Here is a 22,774-nt window from a genome sequence, read left to right as displayed (position 1 = left end):
CCAACATCCCAACCATACCCTTTCTGCACCCAAACAAACATCTAACAGAGCTGATTCTCTTTTAACTACCGTATATATATGCTTTACTTCAGCTTCTCAAGTATTTTACTGAATTTATTTTGTGCCATATTGATTGAACAGTGACACCAAAGTCTCCTCTACTGCTTCATTTACACCTTTTCTGTGGTCACCAAGTCTTTTCTACATCTGAGCCAAAACCAATATATCTTGCAAAGCACAAAGTATTGTTATGTACATACTTGGAAAAATAATAGTTTTAACTTCAATATATAGACCGGTTACCCACTGGGTTACAAATCACGCTTTTGTGAGAATTTGTTTTTTAACACCATAAAAGCTATTGAGTCGAACGATCTGATACCCACTTGCACTTGTGATTAGAGCGGCGCTGTGGCAGTATTATGTGGACGCTGTATTCTTTTCTATTTACTTTGGAAATGCAATGTCACTGACTTTTTCCCAATAAGTAGCCAGTCGTAGTTAGTAGTAGTCTCAATCGCATACATGTAGATCGTTTGTCATCTTTAAAAATCCTTAATCATTGTGGCAACCAAAACCAACCTTAGTCATCAAGAGGATGATGTACCTAAATTGAAGCATGTACAATGTTGTGTGTACTGCTTTCATTGAGTGCAGAGGTTGTATTTATCATTGATCTCTCTAGTGACAAGCTCACTGCTACTACGCTAAACCACTCCTGTTTTACCCAGTGTCTGCAATATCTTTTATGGGTTTTGGCTTGACTCCAATCTAGACAGGAGTGTCACTGCCATTGGTGTGGAGGGGCCAGATAGAGATTGACAAGTCAGCCCAAACCATGCTGCCTTTTGAAATCCTGTGCAATTTTAAAATGGGTCCTATACAATATATATTCAATGTTTCACACTGTAACACAATTCTTTATATACTTCATCTGCTGATTAAGTGTATAAACAATGCCAACATTTGAATAGGGTTTTTAGAAACACTATATTTAGCAAAAGTGACAGTAAAAGTGGTAATGTGCAATTGTCCGTACACATAAATTGATAGCCGCTACTCAGAATAACATAAAAGGTTTTGTGCCATATAAGAACAGATGCGGAGTTAAGCACACAATATGCTGCGGTAGAAGAAGAGATGTTGCAATTCGGTGCCGTGTTCGTTGCAGGTACTTTGTCGGGGATTACCTTGAAAGACAGAAGTACTAATAACAAAACCTATTGTATTTACCATTCTCCGTTACTACGAACCCATTGCCATGTATACGTTTTATGATTGTATTCATTTTGTATTTTCATTTCTTCACCCTCACTTCATCATGTTCATTTTCTTTTCCAACATTCATGCATAGTTTTCTTTTCTATTTCTCCTTTATCCCTATGTATATTTTGTAGTTTACAGACTCCCTTATGCTTCCTGCTGTAGTGATTATTATATCCCTCCCCCCTCCTATCTTTACTGCAACACATCTTCACATGGCAGCCTTGGTGCTGTAACTTTTAACTTAGACTTTAGGGGGCATATTCAATTCTTGCTGTTTTCCGCGGCGTTAAAACTACTGCCGTTATTACGGTAATTGTAAGCTGGATTTCATCTCGCGGCTCAGGGAGCTGCGAGCTGTAATCCAGCGAGAAAACTACAGTGATAAAGTTTTTTACGCGCACTATTACCGCAATAACGGTAATAGTGCGCTGAGCACGAGATTTTCGGTGTTTCCGCCGACAATTGAATATGCCCCTAGAAATCTTGTCCTAAAGTTACCTTGGTCTGAATCATACACTCCCTTATAGTGTGTTCACTGAGGAAGACTGTCAATTGCTCAGGGCCTGATTAATGTAAGCTCTGTAGTGTGAGGGGTGGAGGAAGGGATATATGGGATTTTTTCTCCTGTCACCAAAATTAATTGTCTGCCGTTTTTCCCAGGGCTCTGCCAGTTCTGTATCACTTTGTGGGTTTAGCTAGGGGATTGGGGGCATACAGGTGGTTGTACAGCTTTAATTGCTAAGAACAAATAATTGTAGATCACTTATCAATCATTTGGGAAATGTTTTCCTTCCAATGGGTATACCCTTGTAAAATAGAAAAAGGTTATAGGTTCATCCTATGATTTTTAAAACGTTAATACGGAGATGCAGTTGAATGTGGCACTCTGCCCACAACCTGTTTGAGGAAATATTATTGCCAAGGAGGAGAGTAGATTTTAGTTTACTCGCTACAGACTGCCAGTCATTGTTCAGTGTTATTGATGTGGTTACTTGTCTAATTTAAACTGTATCCTATGCAGTTTTAAAAGTGCCCTTAAATGAAGGACACCTTCTTCTGTAGTGTATATAAAATTGGCACATGTGCTGTGCAATGACCTTTCTGTACTTTGTTTTAAACAATCGGATTGTTTAGTTTTGTGGGTTTTGTCTTGCCTGCCAATTAGCTTCACATTGAAGGATATTCTCAAAAGTTTCACTAAACAAATGATAATGTCCAATAAAATATTTTTTTATTCTTCCATGTTTTCAAAGAGATTAAAAAATGTCAGGTTTCACATATGAGAGGTTCATCATCTTTGATTCTGTATGTCATATGGTTATTTGGAAAATGTAAATAAATGTTTGATTTTTAGCATTAAAATACATCTTTTTTTTTTTTTTTTTTAACATTCTCACACTTTAGTGAATATATCTTTTGAGTGCATGGAAAGCATCAGTATCCAATAACATTTTGTTTTGGTTTTTTTTTAACATAAAACACCTTGGCACTGATAGAGGACACAATATGCACTTTTACTTTTCATAATGCCATGTGGAAATATGCCATTCACTTAGTTTGTTATTCAAACAAATGAAAAGTGTGCTCTTCCTAGCTGTGTACGTGATGGGTATTTCTCAACCTGTTCAGTCTCATCCTGTTATAGTATCTCAACAGTATTTCTCACCAGCCACTCCCTTACCTAACACAATCATTTTAAAGGATTTAGAACAGGATTACCCTGTGGGCATTCAGGCTATGTGAGGTATGTTTTTCTGGCATCATCTCTCGGTGTGAACGTGCCGGGACGTTGTTTGTTTTGGCATTTGGGTATTCTAGTTCACAGTATTTTTCCCCTTAGCTTGTTTTTGTTTAGCGTATCCTGGTGAATTTATTTTTAAAATAACATTCTTAGTGAACCGCTAGCATGTACAGCTGCAATCCTCCAGGTGGTTAAATTAGGTTTGTAACAACTTCAACAAAAAACCCTAAGGGGTATATTTACTAATCTGCGGGTTTGAAAAATTGGAGATGTTGCCTATAGCAACCAATCAGATTCTAGCTTTCATTTATTTAGTGCATTCTACAAAATGACAGGTATAATCTGATTGGTTGCTATCTCCACTTTTCCAAACCCGTAGTTTAGTAAATATACCCCTAAATCTTAGAATATTACAAAAAGGAAGTAGGTCAATTGTTTAGGAGAAACAAAATATAAAAAGCAACAGTGTTTGGAACAAAAAAATACTGTTCTAGCACAAAGGTAAATCGTTTTTATAGATTTTATTTTTATAAAAAACAAACAAAAACCAAAACATTTGTGTACTCTGTTATTCACCCAGGAGAAAATGGATGACGAGGACACAAGTGCAGAGGAATACCCCACGGAGATCCAGGAATATCTTTTGGCCTTTGATAATTCTGTTGGCGCTGTAGATCAAACATTGAACAAAATGATGTCTGTTTCCAGGTCGGAACTTCTTCAGAAAGTAAGTAGTAATTACACCAGCCAATGATTTATTGTAGATTTTTACAGGACGGGATGGAATTGCCTTTAGATTCTCAGATGAGTCTAAGAAAGTTGATTCTACAGTCTGTAGTTTGTGGGGCCGTTCTCAGGAGACTGATTGATTGAAAAAAGTATTCATGACATGGGAATTTTTATTATTATTTCTTACAGCCAGAGTATTGGGAACATCTTCCTACTAATGGTGTGTGGCAGAGGCTGGCTAGTCTGGGGCGCAGAGGGGCACCTTGGTTCACTGGGCTACCTGCATTTTTTTTTTCCCTTTAAAATGTAGGTTGCTTAGCAGAGTCTCGCTCCCGGGTGTAAAATTTGCCAGCCATCACCTGGTGCAGGGCAATTGTAGTGTGCATCAGTCTCGGCATCATTCACATGAACACATTCCCCGCTATAAAATATTGGGTCAGTATTTTATTTTTCTTCAGGAAGAGTTCAGCTTTCCGATGATATTTCATTTGAACTAAATTTTGCATCCTGTATTAAATAATGAAATAAAAATAAAAGAAAGTAAAAATCATGTTTTTTTCCCTTATTGTTTGCGTATTATGTGCAAACAATTAAATCACCCCTTGCTTAACAAGCTCTGTGACCACCGCGGTTAGCATTAATCACAGAAGCTGGAAGTTAGAGGCCGGCCATGTGCGTGAGGTGGTCTGGCTATGTGTAAATATACTTCCTGCCGTGGGGTTGATCAGAGTCTCAAAGGGCTGGTATATTGTAGAAGGGCGTGCCCAAAATGTATGTAGCTGAAGGGTGCAAACTATGTTGCACTACATTTATTTTACACTGTGAGCTCAGCTAGGATATGTACCCCCTCCCAACTTCAAATCTGTACATATATTTTAAGTTTACCTTCCCTGCAGCGAAATAGGGTGGATTTGCCAAGGTGCAAAATCTCACATTTTAACTCTAAATGAGACCCCAAGTGTAAAATACCAAAAACGCCCCCCCCCCCCCCCCCCCACTGCTTTAGCATTTGAGGAGTGCATTAAAATTAAGTGTTAAAATAAAAACAAACAAAAATATACATTTTATAGATGGGGTGTTGGGGAAGGTATTTTAAATGTCATATCCACCTGTTCACTGGTGTAGTTGGCCCTGATGGCTCTAATTGCTTCTCAGGTAGATGGTACGTGATTTGGCGCTGTGGGAGAGAAGAGATAATGACGTGTGATGAGCCACCTTCTTGGTGTATGTGCTAGGTGAGGGCACTAATGATACAATGTGACTTACTGCTAAGTATAACCATCATTAAGAGAATTTGCAAGATTTTCTAAAGGGCTTTTCCTTATTTTCATTTAGTCAGTCTTGAATGCTAGGTGGCACTGTTGATATCCAGATTAAAATTTCACAAAATCTCTTCAGATGTCAAAACACATGTGTTTTAGAAGTTAACTCAACTAAAATAGGTCATCTGTATAAAATAATTCCCTACCCATAATTAATATTTGCATATGTGTACTCTAATAGTGTATCTAGTAGCGCCTCTTTCCTCTTTGTTTCTAAATGTAAAATCATGTGAACCCTGGGGGAACAGGTGTACGTGACACAGCACCAGGCACGTCGCTCACCTGAGATCATTGATAGTTTGCCAGTAGCTTATGTGCTACAAATGGGCTTTAATTCTCTTATGGGGGTGGGGTTGGGGATGGGGGTGGGGTCTGCAAAAATTGACGTAGTTTCGTAGAAAAATTGCTTATTGTTAAAGAAACTGTCATAAAAAGATAACTTTTGTGACATTAAACATTCTCAGTTAGTGAAGACTTAATGTATAAAATACAAAAGATATTAAGCCATTAATTAAAGTGTGTATGCAAATTGGTCTCCCACAAGAGGAATAATGTCCCTTTATGGTTACAATCATAGCAGCTTATCTCTTCTCCTAAACATAAAGATGCCAATTACCTGTAAAGCCGACCACACGGTCCTGACATAACAGGATAAATGACTAATTTGGCTGCACACGTGGGAGGCTAAATTGAATGAGAGCCGGCAGATTGATGCTCAGGAGTAGCACTAGGATCACTTACAGCGGCACTCGGACTGGTTTTCCACTTGCCCTGTGTCTCCTGCAATATCAAAGTGTATGAAGCCACCATAAGGACTTGTGTAGAGCAGCTGGAAATGTCATTGTTTTCTCATTCCAGCCCATTGTGCACACATGGCACAGCATAGAGATCCATTGATCTTACATTGTGTTCATTTAGTTCTTTTGGATGTGCTGTAATTTAAATTTTCTTGTTTACATTGTAAACCTGCACTACCACCTAGGGAATATTTTTCCTTTGGTGACCTCTTACCCAAACCAAAGCATTGAGGACTGCTACATGCAACAGGCAAATTCATTTCATTAACCATTTTTAAATGACTATGGAAAGGGCATGTGGAGGAATTTTGATTGCAGCTTGTGATTGGTCTTTCCACTCACAAAACCACACCTCTCTCCCACCCCACTCAGTCAGAGCTGTGAGAGAAACAGAGGAACCCTGGAAAAGTGTCTGCACAGAGCACTGGCTAGGAGGAGGTAATTCAGTTTTGACTTGATGCTGGTTTTTTTTTTTGTCTTATAAATTGAGGAAAGGTAATAAGGAAGCTGTGGTAGAATTAGATAAGTTATTGATAATGCAACAATCTTTGTAAAATGTCTAGCTGAAACAATGTTTTGTATTTTAATTTTTTTTTTTGCAAAATTGATTTATAATAACCTAGAGTTATCTGCATAGTGCCGCTGATTAATCATTTCTCGCACAATAAGACAATTTCGGTCCGTGTGTGTATGTCAGGGAATTTAGACTGAGCTCCAATGGGGCAGGGACTGATTTGTGAGTTCTTTGTACAGTGCTGCGGAATTAGTGGCGCTATATAAATAGCTGATGATGAATGACCGCATGATTTACTTACTGGGATACCTTCCTAAGCGTGCTGCTCTTGCAACAAACATACTTGGTGGTTAAGTGCAGGTTTTGTTATATTTCCCTAACATTTAAATATAGTCACACAAATAATAAAAAGTTTTATCAACCAAAGAAGATTAATCTGTTTTTCTATATATGTATTTTTATGAATTGTTACTAACCACCAATTTATCTTGCCGAAATCATGGGTTAAGACAGGTCGACTAAATAATGCAGAATAAAGAGCCAACCAGTCAAATCTAGGAGTTAGTAGGATACTTTAAGTTGTTCCTGATCACAAGCAGTAGATTTCCTTTGGTGGTGGATTGGATTTATGCTTGGGGTTCTGTTTATAAACCGCTCCTGAATGTAGAGGATCCATATATCCATAGTGTAGCTGTCAATTACAGTGTCTGATTCCTGGAAAATGAACAGGAACTGTCATATATGGTTCATGGAACCCGGTCACTGTACATGATGCTCAAAGTGTATGCTATATACAGCTCAATGGGAAAGTCTAGGCTTCCTAGTTAAGCACATGGAATCCTGTAACATCACAATTGTGATGACTATAATGGTTTCCACCAATGTAGTAAAGCCTTTACTCTCTGCTCTCTAATATTCCCTTGCAGGTCAGTGTTGACACAAGAGGAGACCCGAAACAGACTCCATTGTTAAAAATGAAATGAAATAAATGTTGTTAAAAAAATAAATCCGTTATTCCTAACATAACCCAAATACATTTGGTATCACTGTACTTCTGGGAAATTGGCAACTAAGTTTTCACCAATTCCACTAATTGGGTTACAGTAACTATAGTCAAAATCCTGAAATGAAATTCCTCTGGTCATGAGGGGGTGAAGGAACCAGGGAAGATGTGCATCCATTAACTCAGTAGGCGCTAATTTATTAGGTGTAGTCGCTACCTGTATCCTGGGATCTGTCCAGCCAGCCTTGTGATGGGTGATGTTCAGCAAAAGCTTTCAGAAAGGTCAGGTATTCATTTAGGATTTCTTATTAATCGGGGTCTAGTGCAGAATTGCAAATATGTTCCCGCCTCTATTGGGTACTTTAAATTGTTGCAAATTAACAACATAATATAAGGGCATTTTAATATATGAAATCATGTAAACCCAATTTTTGAAAATCCTCTTTTATAGTTTGTCCCCTCGACCCTATTCCCACCCAACTTCTCCGCTTCTCCTCCACTGCATGCCCACCTCTAACTCGCCTATTCAGCCTGTCTCTCTTCGCTGGTACATTTCCATCCTCCTTTAACAGTGTGCTCATATCACCAATTCTAAAGAAACCATCTCTTGATCCAGCCTTTTTCTACAACTATCGCCCTATTTCTCTCCTTCCCTTTGCCTCCAAACTACCTGAGCGATTAGTGTACAGACGCTTGTCTCACTTTCTCTCCTCTCATTCAATTCTTGACTCTGCAATCAGGCTTCCGCCACTAACATTCCACTGAAACTGCTCTCACAAAAGGGATCGATGATCTACTTACTGCAAAGTCTAAGGGTCATTTCTCCATGCTCATTCTCCTGGACCTCTCTGCTGCTTTTGACACTGTTGATCACTCTCTTCTCCTACACACCCTTCACTCCATTGACCTTCATGACACAGTTCTTTCCTGGTTAACTTCCTACTTATTGAACTGCTCCTTTAGTGTTTCTACCTCTGGCACATCCTCCCCTCCACTCCCAGTATCTGTTGGGGTCCCACAAGGCTCTGTTCTTGGCCCTTTACTTTTTTTGTACACCTCTTCTCTTGGGGCACCAATTCGCGCATTCGGCCTCCAGTACCACCTCTACACTGATGACACCCAAATTTGTCTCTTCCCCTGACCTCTTTCCTTCTGTACTATCTCGTGTAACCAACTAACTTTCAGCTATCTCCACATGGATGTCCCAATGCTACCTAAAGCTCAACATGTCCAAAACAGAGCTTATTATCTTCCCTCCTGCCAGATTCACCACTTCCCCTCAAATCTCTCTCGCTGTCATTAACACCACAATTTCCTCAAGCTCGCTACCTTGATGTCACACTTGACTCCGCCCTCTGCTTTATTCCTCACATCCAGACGTTCTCCCAGTCCTGTCAACCCCACCTTAAAAACATTGCCAGAATACACCCTTCTCTTACTCATCATGCTACCAAAACTCTTATCCATTTCCTCATCATCTCCCATCATGACTACTGGAACTTCCTGCTATATGGCTTTCCCGACATCCATATATCCACACTTCATTCCATCCTAAATGCTGCTGCAAGACTGATCTTCCTCTCTCACTGCTCCACATTTGTTTCACCACTTTGCAAATCCCTACACTGGCTCCCTGTGACCTTCCAGAATCCATTTCAAATTACGCACCCTTACCTACAAAGACTTGGAAGATGCAACTTGAAGAAAGAAGAATGCCTACCTGCTGCACCACTATGCAAATCCCTACATGGTTTCCTGTGTCCCTCAGAATCAAATTCAAATTACTCACACTTACCTACAAAGCCCTCAACAACACTACCCCTGCATACATCTCAAATCTCATGTCAAAATACTCTCTCCTGCCCTATTAGATCTACCTCTGACCTGTGCCTTGTCTCATCTCTGGTAACCACCTCCCACTTCCGCCTACAGACTTCTCCCGTGCTGCTCCCCACTTATGGAATTCTCTACCACGATCAATTGGACTTTCCCACAGCCTTCAAATCTTTAGATGATTTTTGAAAACCTCTATCTATTTTAGAGGTGACCTTATCCCTGATAACTATTCACACGAATACACCCTCACAACTATCCCAATCTCCACTCTGAGCCACATCTAATGAGCAGGGGCCTTTATACCCTTTGTTTTCATGTCTGCATTTATATTTTCTACCTTGTATGTCCCTGTTTCATATATGTACTGCTTTCTCTACTGTACGGCGCTGCGGAGCACTGTGGTTCTTTAAAAATCTACGATAATAATAGATAACTGACTAAAATGACTGATGCTTTATTTCCCTGCACATAGCAGGCAGTGCAAATGACAAGTTCCTGTACACTAGTGCTGATGTTTTTTTGCATGCTGCAGGCAGTGTCCCTACATTATATCAGCTGCTGTGTGTAGTAGTGTTATTTTTACCCCACCTGTTTGCAGACAAATACATTATGTGAGCCCCAGGTCCCATAGAGCTTAAAGAAAGGGGTACTCGATGTGGTTGTGTGTCACTAACATAATTGGGATGTAGAGCATAACAAGGTTTATTTAATAACAAAGTGCAACGAGTAATAGGGATGTATGTAAGCAATAGCAACCAATCAGATCTCCGATTGCTATGAATTAAAGCACATGCATTGTGTTTGCATTATTTTTAATTTTTTTTTGGACTGCATTTTGAAACCACAACATTTCTACGGATTCTGCTATAGTGGTTATTGGTGATAGTTTACAGCATGAATCGCAAAGTCAACAGTAGAATCAAATCCAAATTTATAAATGATTATTCATAATTTACCAAACTACAGAGTGTTAACTCTTTAATCCTCAGCCAGTTACTGGGTAGCTTACAATAAGGACAGCTGGAAAACCCAGGCTGTCCACTCCTGCAGCTGTGTTAAAGCTCGCACCTTGGATAACATTGTATATTGCTTTTAACATAACTGGACATATAGTTCAGTCTACTCTACAGCTGCCTATCCATATTATACAATACTATTTAGTCATAGGCTACTGAGCTACTCCTTCCTTAGGTTTATTTTTTTTAATTACTTTTTTCAATAAAGTTCACTGCATACTTGACCCTTTATCATGCCTTGCATTGTTTGAAACATATTAGATTTCCATTTATCTTCTAACTTATTTTTTAAAGTGTACCTGGGGCCTTGATACATTGAAACAACTGTTTTCTGCCCCCTTCAAGTCCACACAGAGTGTCACGTAATGTCATAGTTTTCTGGTGAATGCTCAGTCCACAAAATGACTGCTCAAACGTACATAGGCAACACCTTAATGCTCTGGTTTACATCTACCATAGTGTGACTGTCCCACGTGACTCAGTTTCACATATGATTCCCAGAGCATGCTATATCACTCTTTCCCTTGAATTCTCCACCTCATGCCAAGCAGACCCTCCTTCCCCAGCCCACAGGTTTTATTCACTCAGAGGGCCAATAAACTCTCTCCGGCTCACACACAGACCTCAGTGGACTGTGTGTTCCATCTCTGGCATTTATGCTTAACTCATTTCCTGTATGTTCAGTGTTGACATATAGTATTCAACCACATCTGGCCTGTGGGATGTCCTAGTCTAGATCTTAGCAGGCCATCCAACGTGGGTGCAAGCAGTCACAACATTTATAAATAAATGCAGTTGTTATTCCAAAAATGTGTTTCATAAGTTGCCTATTAAAGCCAGCTAAGCACCTTTATACAAGTGTTGTTTCTGTTAGAGTATCATGACTGTTTCCCTACCATGTGTAAGTGTTTGTATTTTATTTCAGATAGATCCACTTGAACAAGCAAAATTAGATTTGGTGTCGGCATACACATTAAACTCATTGTTCTGGGGTAAGTAGTGCTTTAGTGTTGATGCTGAAGTCCATAACTGTTATTAGTCTATAACTGAATATAAAACTCAAGTAGTTTCATTTTTCCTTTATTATAGTATATTTGACCACTCAGGGAGTTAATCCTAAGGAGCATCCAGTGAAAGAGGAGCTGGTAAGATTACTTTTATATTTTGAAAGATCCTTACACCTTTTGATGTTTAGCAAATATGAAAATGCATCTTTGTAAACCTTCACATACTATGGCAGAACATTAAAATGTCCCAGATACCTACTCACAGTGACATTTTGGTGGCTGGACCAATATTCATGAGAATGCTACCTATCAATTCACTAGAAATTAGTGACATCACTGACGCTTGTACCTTATGCCGTAGTAATGTCACTTCTTCCTAGTGATTTGTTAGACTGAACTTTGGTACTGGCCACAAATGGCTGCTATCTGTGCTGGTGACAGGTCCAATATCTAAAATGTGTCTCATCTGGTTAAGTGCAAGCAATTTGCTGTGAGCCGGTTTATGTTTCATGTGGTTTACTGTTGTGGGGGGTGGGGGAGGTGTTCAATGTGATTACTGCCTTATGTTAAATAACGCCAGTCATGATTGCAATAATAAAAGAAACCTGACAATGGTGTCTTTCATGACCTGCTCTGTGCTGTGTCTTAATTCACTTACCAAATCTAGTTGTCAGGAAATGCACTTGCTAATTACCAACATATAAACCAAATAAAACGCCTCCATGTAGACACATTGGTACATTCTTTAGCTCTATATAAAGTGTCTGGGAAGGTAATGAAACTGTTTTATGTTATTAAAGTATTTATTGGCGAGTTTCCTCTGCAATTGTCTTTTTGATCACAACAGCACATCTTTTTTTTGTTTTACTTTTTCTAATAGAGCATAAAGTTTATTAACATAGTGACTTTTTTTTTTAATTATTACCCATGCAGGGTTAAACAAACCAGCAATGTGTTCCCTTTTCTTTTTTTTTTTTTTTACGGGTTTTCTTCTTCCTCTATTAGCGGACCAAATATCTCAAAGGTTATTGGGAGAGGGTTTAAAAAGGCAATCATTTTTATGTATATTTTTATGTACAATTGTGTGTCATAATCTTGTAAATGTGATTTATACGCAGTGTGAAATGCCATTTACACCAATGTTTTCCTCTTGTTTCTTCTGTAATTCTTCAGTTCCTGCCTTAGTTCACCAATATGGAGCTGTCTGTTCAGTCTTAAGACTGTTGATATTTTCATGCATGTAGACTGTTAATGATTCTACAGCACCTATATGTTTCCATTATAACATACGTACTACTAACCTGTAGTCTTTACATTTGATTTTTATCTGGACTAGGAGTTGTGCCTCTGATTATATTTATTCCTGATTAGTGTATCACGCTCCCTCCATAGGCACAGAGCTGCTTACACAGAGAGCAGAATCTGAATACAGACTATGGATTCCCTTTCTTGGGTTACATGGGTATATGTGAAAATGAAACACTTTTTTGTTGTGTGCCACATTCTCTGTTTACCTCATGTGAATCATTCTTGCATATCAGCATTCAGATGCTGTGCTGCACTGCCTGTGATCCATACACAAAGCTACGGAGACCCGGCATATTTGTGAGTTATTCGTTGTAATTAACAAGCCATTACTTAGGCAAGGAGGTACATTTATCTAAACTGGTGCACAGAGAACTACAAAAGCACCCAGATAGTCCTTCTTTTTTTTTTTTTTTATTCATCTTTTTTTTTTAAAGTAGTCTAGAAAATGAAGGAAAACAGCTGACTGCTTGCTATGGGTTACAGCAATTTGTGTGCTGTATTTTCTTTTATTGTGTGCGTATGTGTTTTTGTTTGTTTTTGTTTTTTTGTTTATATTTCTCTCCAGTGAGTTTAGTTTAACTAGGACAGGGACATTTTTGTCTGTTTTTAGAACTGTGTCCTTGACAACCCAGATCAAGCGACCATGATCCAGATGTGTACACCTGTTTATACAATTGTATTTGCCCTGTATTCTGCCCTGATTGTGGCTTTTAACACATCGTTAAATTTACTGCCACAGCAATCTACATTGAATGGTGAGGGGGGGGAAAAATAGTGTTTAAAAATGACTGACTGACATATACATCACTGTGACCCCAAATTGTGACCTGTTTTGCTAATGACACCACTATGTTAGTTAAGGGATAACAACTTATAATGGGCCAAAGAGAATAATATATAATGCCCCATTAGTATTACAAGTAGAATTATGTAGCAGGGAGATAAGGTCCATAATGCTCCAGGACCCGGTGACTTTTATTCACTTGTAAGCGTCCCTTGAAAGAATAAAAAAAATCCCCCTTAACTTACCTTTTAATCGGCTTTTTTCCGGTCCTCTTCTCTTCTCTTCTTTTCTCCAATTCTGTGCTGTTGATTGTTCTTCTCGTGCGGGTGACTCCTCTGTGCTGCGCTCCGCAATGGATGTTGGGCGTGATGACATCATGCCCGACATTCACTGCGAGCACCGCACGGAAGAGGAGACCAGGGAGGGAGCCGGAGTACCAGCTGACGTGACCGTGTGACTGCAAGGAAAGTATTTTCTTTTCTTTTTTTTGCAGGATTTTTTTTTCCATTAACAGTGCTGCCCCCTTGCCACAACCAAAACTCCTTCTGGGCCACATTTACAGGCGTGCTGGGCCGCGGGTTGGACAACCCTGATATAAATGTTAACTTTTTGTATTTTATAGCAACGCGGAAATGAATTTGCTCACACATTTAATAACTCAAGCAATTGTTGCATTACAGCTCCCATGAGAACTGATTTGCCTCATAGGTGATAGAGTTCAGTAGTGATTGAAGTGCTGAAAGATACTCGTGTCTGGATTAGATATTGGTTTCACACTGTAGGGGTTAAATTAACCAGAAGTGAAGGAGGGACCAAGATTCACAACTCTGCAAGATAAAGTATGTGAGGTGTATATACATTTTCCCCTTTCCTTGGCTGGTATATGCTTTGAAACCTTACAAGTGAAAGGAAGACCTATTGGTTCATGCAGCTGTGAGTGTAAATTATACAGCTGTAGCCTGTAACGTTATATTCCATACTCCTTGTAACTGTATATATCTTGTACAAGCTACAGGAATGAGAACCTTGCAGCCAGTACCACTATCCATCATTTTTACAAAGAGAAACCATGACAAATAAAATAATTAGAACAGCGAGGTTTCCACATAGCCAGAGACCAGAGATTAGAATTTAAGACAGTAGATTTTGTCTCATTTCCTTCACTGCAAAGATTTGTAGTTGGCTGGTGGATTCCTTCTGTGAGTTGACCTTTTTTTTTTTAAGTGATCATTATAGATGACTGTACAGGAAAACTTGTGGGAGGCACGGCATAACTACAGGAGGCATATCAAAAGGGCGGTGTTCAGTGTAGAGTTAATGAACTTGTCTGAAGCTATGAGACTTTACCATGATTCATTTCTCCCATATCACAGTTTTATGGGTTTTTACATTTAATCCGATATAGTAAAAAAAAAAAAAAAAAAAAGTTTTGCCTGAAAGTAAAACAGTGTGTTTTTATGTGTATGCATTAGGTCCCATATACACTGGTGTTTTACTTGTATTTTAGCTATTGTTTAGAGCCTTATAGGCTTTTCAATGCCTTTAATTTGTGGTAAATGCAAAAAATAAAACAAGTAGGGTGTTGAAGAATTCTATTGAAACACTGGCCGATTTTTTTTTTTATATGGTTTACGTCTTTCGCGATCCAGCAAATTGTGTAATATGTTGAAACAAAACCAGGGAAAAATCAAGCCCGCTCTCTGTATATTCCATATTATATATGGTGCCAGCTGCATGACAATAAGCCCGCGCTTGGTATATCCCATATTGTATATGATACCAGTTGTGTTGGCAATATAAATGCCCATATGTGTACAAAACAAAGACAGTTGTCAGCGCTTATCCTTAACACTGCATATCTGTGTGTATCTAGCAAATTGAAAACATGATGTATTGGTCTCATATTTTGATCAAAACATTTAAGCCTGCACCCCAGCGTATTGTGTGTGACAAAGGGTTAATCTACAACAACCGTCTGGTCTGTTTAAAAATTATTAAAACTCTCCCTGTCTCTCACACACTAACTTTCCTCTTACTCAGGAAGCATTTGGTTCTCCAGCTAAACTAATCTATCACAATTTACTTTGATTAGAGTTATCATAAAACCATATGATCTCCTCTTTCAACTATTTAGCGCACAAAAGCAAACGCAAAGTCTTACAATTGAATTATAAGAACTCAGAGACGTGAACTTATTAAGTGTAATTTAATATGGTAAATAAATCCACAATGCTTAAGATAAAAAACATTTAACAACATGATATACAAAGATATAGTAAAATAGTTTTTTGTAAAATAAAAGCGTAAACAATAGAAATTGTAAACTTCTGAATGATCAGTTTGTCTGCCGAGAGGGCATTAATAGCGGGACACTTCTCAATCTGAAATTGACTGTCGAAAGTGAACATATCTGTTAGATTTACAGGACATTTTAAACATATTCCAGGTACCCACAACCCCACCTTCCTGGGATGTCAGACCTATAATGTCTGTGTATATGCAAATATATATTTTTTTTATGACCTTATTTACACTGGCATAACTTCTTACCAGAATGTCCTACAATGATGATATTGCCTCCACACAATAGGTCAAAGTTTCCCTTCATTTGCATGCCAAACAGATATGTAAGTATGACATTTTACTGTGTTCTTATTGCCCTTCATTCAAACGTATACCAGCTGCTCAGTCACCCTGTTGAGATGTCCTGAGATATCACAGAATCAACAAGAATGTGAGGGCTCTGTTTGCTGGATATCACTAATAATATTGATACTCTCTTAAAAAGAGATTTCAATACCCTTTAGCTTTTACAACCGTGCCATAAATTGGTATTGGGCACTCATCTGTAACTACATATCTGGATCTCTATCCATAAATATCTCATGGGTAGAGCAGAAGAGTTTAGAAACAGTCAAAAGAAATACATTTATTTAGTCTTCTCCTTTTAGATTTTAACCCATGGCTGGACATGATACAAAAACAACATACGTACGTTTGGCGCAAACCTTCCAACACACAGATGATATTCAATATATGGATAGGCTCCTCCCACCAGGTGATGAGCTAAATCCTTCTCTGCAAATGGGTATGATGACCTACAGCAGACTTGTAAAAACACAAAATATAGGGACAATAATAGTGCAATATGTTGAAAATTTATAAGTTAATAGTCCCAAAGGGGTCCCAAAGATGAGCTCTTTATTTTCCTCCACTTGTGTATAAGAAATGGAAATGACACCAGAAAAATTCCGTGTTGTCTACACCACAATCTCCCCCAAAGGTATTGTGCTTACAGAAATGTAGATGGTATTAGGCATTATATATATATATATATATATATATATATATATATATATATATATATAATATATATATATTTATATATACACACAAGTTAACCCGTGCATGATACTCATGCATTCTAGTCAAATCAAGCTACTTAAGGTGTTAAAAAGGTTCTTGTCATGCTTTTAGGCCTAGCCCAGGGCTCCTCAGGGGAAGAGCGTTACTTCCCGACGCAAGCGCCCTTTTTTAACGTGGTTTTGTCCACATGTCACCACCTCATCATTTTTCTCCATCACCTCATCCTTCATCTTCATCGCCACATCCTTCATCAAGCTACTTAAGGTGTTAAAAACTCCCCACTGTCACCCCGGCAACCACCAACCACTCCCAACTGTCACTTCTCCTTCAAGAAATATATAGGTCAGTGTATAACTCTGCCCAGCAGGTGGCGCTGCAGCTTGGGTTTTTTTTTCCACACACGCCACTAGGCATTTATATAGTAGATAGTGTGTGTGTGTGTGTGTATATGTGTATATATATATATATATATATATATATCTATCTATCTATCTCCATGGATTTCTCCTCTAAGTCTCATCACAGGATCAGCTCCACAGAATGGACAATGGAAAAAATAAAAACACAATCTGGTGCATTACCTTAAAACACCATATTTATTGCATGAACAGCATATCATGCTAATACAAATAAAAACATATATATATAAAATGGTGATGTATATGCTCATACATGCTTTACATACATGCTTTATACTAGAAGAGGCTTTTAGTGGACATCAGCTTACCTTGAAAAAGACTCTTGTGTGAGTCGAAATGCGTAGGTTATGAATGTAAGCTGAATCGATTTCATTTGCTGGATTCTTCATATTCGTGGGGATTTTGTGATATGCGCATTGTTACAGCGGAATCTGGTATGAGCATATACATCACCATTTTATATATATGTTTTTATTTGTATTAGCATGATATGCTGTTCATGCAATAAATATGGTGTTTTAAGGTAATGCACCAGATTTTTTTTTATTTTTTCCATTGTCCATTCTGTGGAGCTGATCCTGTGATGAGACTTAGAGGAGAAATCCATGGATATATATATATATATATATATATATATATATATATATATATATATATATTATACATGAGATGCCTAATACCATCTACATTTCTGTAAGCACAATACCTTTGGGGGAGATTGTGGTGTAGACAACACGGAATTTTTCTGGTGTCATTTTCATTTTATACACAAGTGGAGGAAAATAAAGAGCTCATCTTTGGGACCCCTTTGGGACTATTAACTTATAAATTTTCAACATATTGCACTATTATTGTCCCTATATTTTGTGTTTTTACAAGTCTGCTGTAGGTCATCATACCCATTTGCAGAGAAGGATTTAGCTCATCACCTGGTGGGAGGAGCCTATCCATATATTGAATATCATCTGTGTGTTGGAAGGTTTGCGCCAAACGTACGTGTGTTGTTTTTGTAATGTAGTTTATTTGGAGGGAGGTGGACCCTCTATCACATGTGACGGGCTGCATACTTAGTGGAGCGCCACATCATCTCATACTGTGTGTCCATGGCTGGACATAGTTTATCTGAGCCACACCAAGCTAATACTGTGAATTAATTCACACACGCATATTTGCAGTTTTATATGGCTAGTAATTAGTTTGCGTTTTACAATGTCCGCTAAGAAAAAACAAATAGAAATGCATTTTTTTTAAAAAAACAACAAAAAAAAACACCAGTGGGCATGAGCCCTTATACTAGTATTAAGGGGTGAACAATAACTTTTCAGAAGCGCATGTCTGGATTTCTGACCCCAAAAGTTTATAAGAAATTGTCAAATTAGCATATTAGGAATTGTCTTGACCCCATACTGGTAGTTGGACAATTTCCTAGACCAACATACTACATTAGGTTAGTGGCAATTGCTCTGTTTTGGAAAATGCTCAATACTTTCTTAAATATTTCTACAGTGTCTGCCAATACTAGCTTCACGGCTCTTGTTTTAAAGAACCTGTGGGGACGTTATAATGACCAGGTTGCATATGTGAACTATTACTATATTTATACACTGTGATCAGATCTTATCTACTGTAATTAAATATTACTCTGACAGATGTTTCTCATATTTCAAATCTCCCATATTCCTTAATAATTTAGTTGCCCTTCTCTGCACTCTCCTCAGTTCCAGAATATGTATTTTTGGGAACTTATTCCCCAAAAACTGCATATTCAAGGTGAGGCCTCACCAGCACCATCTAAAGGAATAAAATGATACTTTGGCATGGGCACAAAAAAGTCTGCATAAGTGTGTGTGTGTGTGTGTGTGTGTGTGTGTGTGTGTGTGTGTGTGTTTTTTCTGTGTATTGTATAAGGAATGATGAACCCCTTATATTACTGTGTAATATAAGGATATAATATTTGGTGTTTTTGGCGGGATCCAAGGATCGTTGTGCATTTTATTATATCTTTGTGATCTTACAATGTAGTATTAGGTGCAGTTACTTTTTTAGCTTGTCTCACATTGCAAACAAATAGCCAAACTTTACAGGCTTATTGTTTTGTTATTTTATTGTTATTGCTCTTTTAATTGAAGAGTGAATCTAGAAGTATGAGAGCGTGGGGTACATGTATGAGAGCAGACTGATTGTTGATTTAGGTATTCATTTTTGGTGATGCTTCAACATTTTTTAATTTTTTTTTTAGAGACCTAAAAAGAAAAATGGTCTCCTGTCATTATAAAACTAACCACCCAGTCCGCATACAGCTCGTTCTGATAAAACATGGTTTCATTTTACATCCAAAGACACGTTGGTGATGACAAATTGTATAACACCTAGAAAAATCCAATACTAATGAAAGATCAATGCAGCATTCAGCAAATCTGTCAAAGATTAAAGGGTTATTTTCAGGAGATATATGTTTTATATTTACATTTTACCCAAGAGATATTAACGAAAAATGTTACATTAAGATGATCTTTGAGTAAATTCTTAAATCATATATTGGCTTTCTGCATTCTTGTTTAACGCCATAAATATTACATGCAATGATTTAGTAGCAAAGATGAGAAAGCAGCCCCCAATACAAGGCTAGCCTTTTACACACACGCATCCATTCACTCCTGTACCCCTCATCCAATTCCCTCACTAATTCATTCTCTCAACAGTTAAGAATTTGGTTCTGCAACAAAGCTAAAAGCTTTTTTGGCATCAGCAGCGATGTGTACTGTCCAGTAATTATGTATAAGTGACATATTTACAACTTCTAATAAATCTCTTCGGTTTGTCTTTTTTTGTTCCATTAAGCTGAATGCACGAATTGAATATATATGCTCTGTATCTCAAGATTCCTTGCCAGCTGTGAACATCAAAGCATATCGCTGATTTGAAATATGAAATATTATAAGTGAAAATGAACTGGTTGTAGTTTTGATTTGTCATTGAGGAATAATAATGGTTTAAAAAAAGATATGTATTACCCAAACCAAACCCCTCCCACCAAAAAGAGCCAAGCAATATATGGAATTGTTGCATTGAATGATGTAATCTGTCATTTTTATTTATTGTAATAGTTTTACTTTTTCCTGGCTGTTCAACTTTTAATTGTGTTATTATTAAAACACTTTTTTTTTTTTTTTTTGTGCTTGTATTTATGTACTAACATGTCTCTAATATAGTCATCCCATCAGGTGAGCGTCGGATGTTTTTGTTTTTTTTATAGTTCTTTGTTATATTTTAGGTTTAAGCAAATATTTCTTGAGTGATTTCTATACATCTGTGTGCAAACCCGCAGCTTAGTAAATCTAGCCCTTAATGTCATTGCTCTCATTTCCTTTCTGCAATACTCCTTCCTTCTCTACTACAAAAACCTTAAGGTCCCACTTCCAGGTCCTTTGCTGTTTGGGAAAAAAATTGTCCACTGCTGGCTCCTGCAGTCCCCGATTCGTACTGCTCACAGCTCCGCTGCATCAGTAACTGGTATCTGCAGTTTACATTCAGAGGTTGTTCATACCTGTTGTTGTTTTTTTTTTGTTTTTGTTTTTATGCCTTTTTCGAGAGCTACTAAGTGCATGAAAAGCGCATTAAAAATAGGTCAGATGAGTCATTAGTAGATATTTTCATTTTAACACCATTTTTAATGTTAGATTGTAGCACACCCTATTTCATAAGCATCAATGCGTGCTACCAGTACACCCTGTTGGATTGACAAAGCACAATGCAGTAAAGGCGCATAGGAAAAAACAATCACTTGATTCATTTTTATATTTCATGCTGCTTTATCCATCTTGCCAGCGTGTATGTGTGAATGAGCCCTGGAGTATAGGAGTCTGCAGAGATGAATTTCACCTAAGTTGCATGGTTTTGGGTTGCGTGCTATATTGGAGTTTTTTGTTTTTTTTTCTTTAAATATTTCTTCTAATACAAATATTAAAGTTTTATGCAGTCTTGCTGATGAATTTAAGTAATTTTACATTTCAGCAATATTCTATGTGTATTTTTTTTTTTATATCTTAACAGATCAGGAAGAACTTCTAAATATTCCATATAGAAGGCAATTCGGGGCTACCATGCACATTTTAGCCTGGGGTTTGATACTGTTAGGAACATTTTAAAGGGAAAGAAAACGCAGGTAGTCTACAATGGGACCAGCCCTGGGGGCAGATGTTCCCCAGCCAGCCCCTGAAGGCAATAGTGGAATAATTTGAACATAATATTTAGGCTTTTATAAAGTCCTACAAATTATTTTGATTTCTATGTAAAATTGGTGTTTAACAAATATTGTCCCTTGTTGGAATAAATTTTATTTGAGCCATGACTCTTTGGAATATGCCTCTTTGAAATGTTATGTAAGCTTTTCTTGTTGTATTGTAGGAAAGAATACGAAGTTACATGAACAGAGTCAAAGAAATAACAGATCGTAAGAAAGCTGCCAAACTTGATAAGGGAGCAACACGGAGATTTATAAAGCATGCTCTATGTGATCCCACTGCCAAGGAAGGGTCTTCGGCCAAAAGGGAGTGCAAATCCAACTCAAAGCAAAAATAGATATTTGTGTGCATCTGCATTTTATTGCAAACATTCTACCATTGTTGTTCTACTCAAATTGTTTTCTTTTTACACTATATAATATGTGATTAAACAATAAAAATGTTTTTTTTTTTATTGAAAATTCCAATTTAGCAGTTCAAAATATTTGTTTAAATGTTTTATCCTCCAAATTCACTGCTGAGTATGTTTGCATGCAAAATACTCAGTACATTAGATTTAGATTGTATAGTGTTTGCCAACCACCAATATTTATGAACATGCAGCCTATCTGATCACTTGGCACCAGTGACTTCACAGAGGTACTGTAATATTCATGTGAACAGACCTGTTGGGTAAGATTAAATTTAAGGCTGTGACATGCAAGGAAATATAGGTAATACTGTTTACTGTCATTTTCAACATATCAATATATATTGTGTTCTATTCCTCTTTGATATGGCATTGGCATCTGGGAATCCTAGCAGGCAATAAAATAGTCCAGGTAAGAATGCATTTGTGTGTACCCTCTGTTTTATTAAGACTTTTAATATGATAAACAAAAGCTCTTTATCTGAAATTGCCTTGTTTATGTTAGAATATGGTTTGCATATTTCATTTCTATTTTATACTAATGTTAATACAGTAAGTGGCCTGTAATAGGAGCATGCAGCTAATGTGTCCTTGCCCCTTTCACCTATTCTCTTTCCCAGCATTGTTTCATGTACCTGAGCCCCGTGGATACATATTTTCCACAAGAACAATTACAATGGACCACGTCTCACACTCAGCCTCCCCACAGTGGTTCACCTATTTCTCTCCAGTATTACATGATGTGGGCTTCTGCCACAAATTACATGACACCAGTGTACAAACACAGTCCTCATGTCCCTTCACGCTCCTGATTTATTAGATAAGGTTATTCTAAGCAGTATTTTAGGAAAATTAGACAGTGTTACAAATAGGTGAATTGGCAACAAGCAAAATCAATTTTGTATTGTTTCAGTTTATGTAATTATTAAAATAATAAATATTACAGTGATACACAATATGAGGCATGTTCTGTATGTAGGATACATTTGTGGAGTATTTACTGTTTATATGGT

At 37.6% G+C, this 22,774-nt stretch overlaps 1 protein-coding gene across 5 annotated transcripts in view; it reads left to right on the top strand.

The window, feature by feature from the left end:
* The window catches only part of C1D (C1D nuclear receptor corepressor), a 48,795-nt gene extending 27,000 nt beyond the window's left edge, over positions 1-21,795 (top strand). For all 5 annotated transcript variants that reach the window (XM_075203926.1, XM_075203923.1, XM_075203924.1 and 2 more), the window contains exons 2-5: positions 3,588-3,734; positions 11,150-11,216; positions 11,314-11,369; positions 21,516-21,795. In XM_075203926.1, the coding sequence (XP_075060027.1) occupies positions 3,594-3,734; positions 11,150-11,216; positions 11,314-11,369; positions 21,516-21,689 (438 nt within the window). In that variant the 5' untranslated portion in view covers positions 3,588-3,593 and the 3' untranslated portion in view covers positions 21,690-21,795. The remainder of the gene's footprint in view (positions 1-3,587; positions 3,735-11,149; positions 11,217-11,313; positions 11,370-21,515) is intronic.
* Positions 21,796-22,774: the final 979 nt, after the last annotated feature.

Source organism: Mixophyes fleayi, chromosome 3 (genome assembly GCF_038048845.1).
Source record: "Mixophyes fleayi isolate aMixFle1 chromosome 3, aMixFle1.hap1, whole genome shotgun sequence".
NCBI lineage: Eukaryota > Metazoa > Chordata > Amphibia > Anura > Limnodynastidae > Mixophyes > Mixophyes fleayi.
This window is presented reverse-complemented; position numbering and strand designations above follow the sequence as displayed.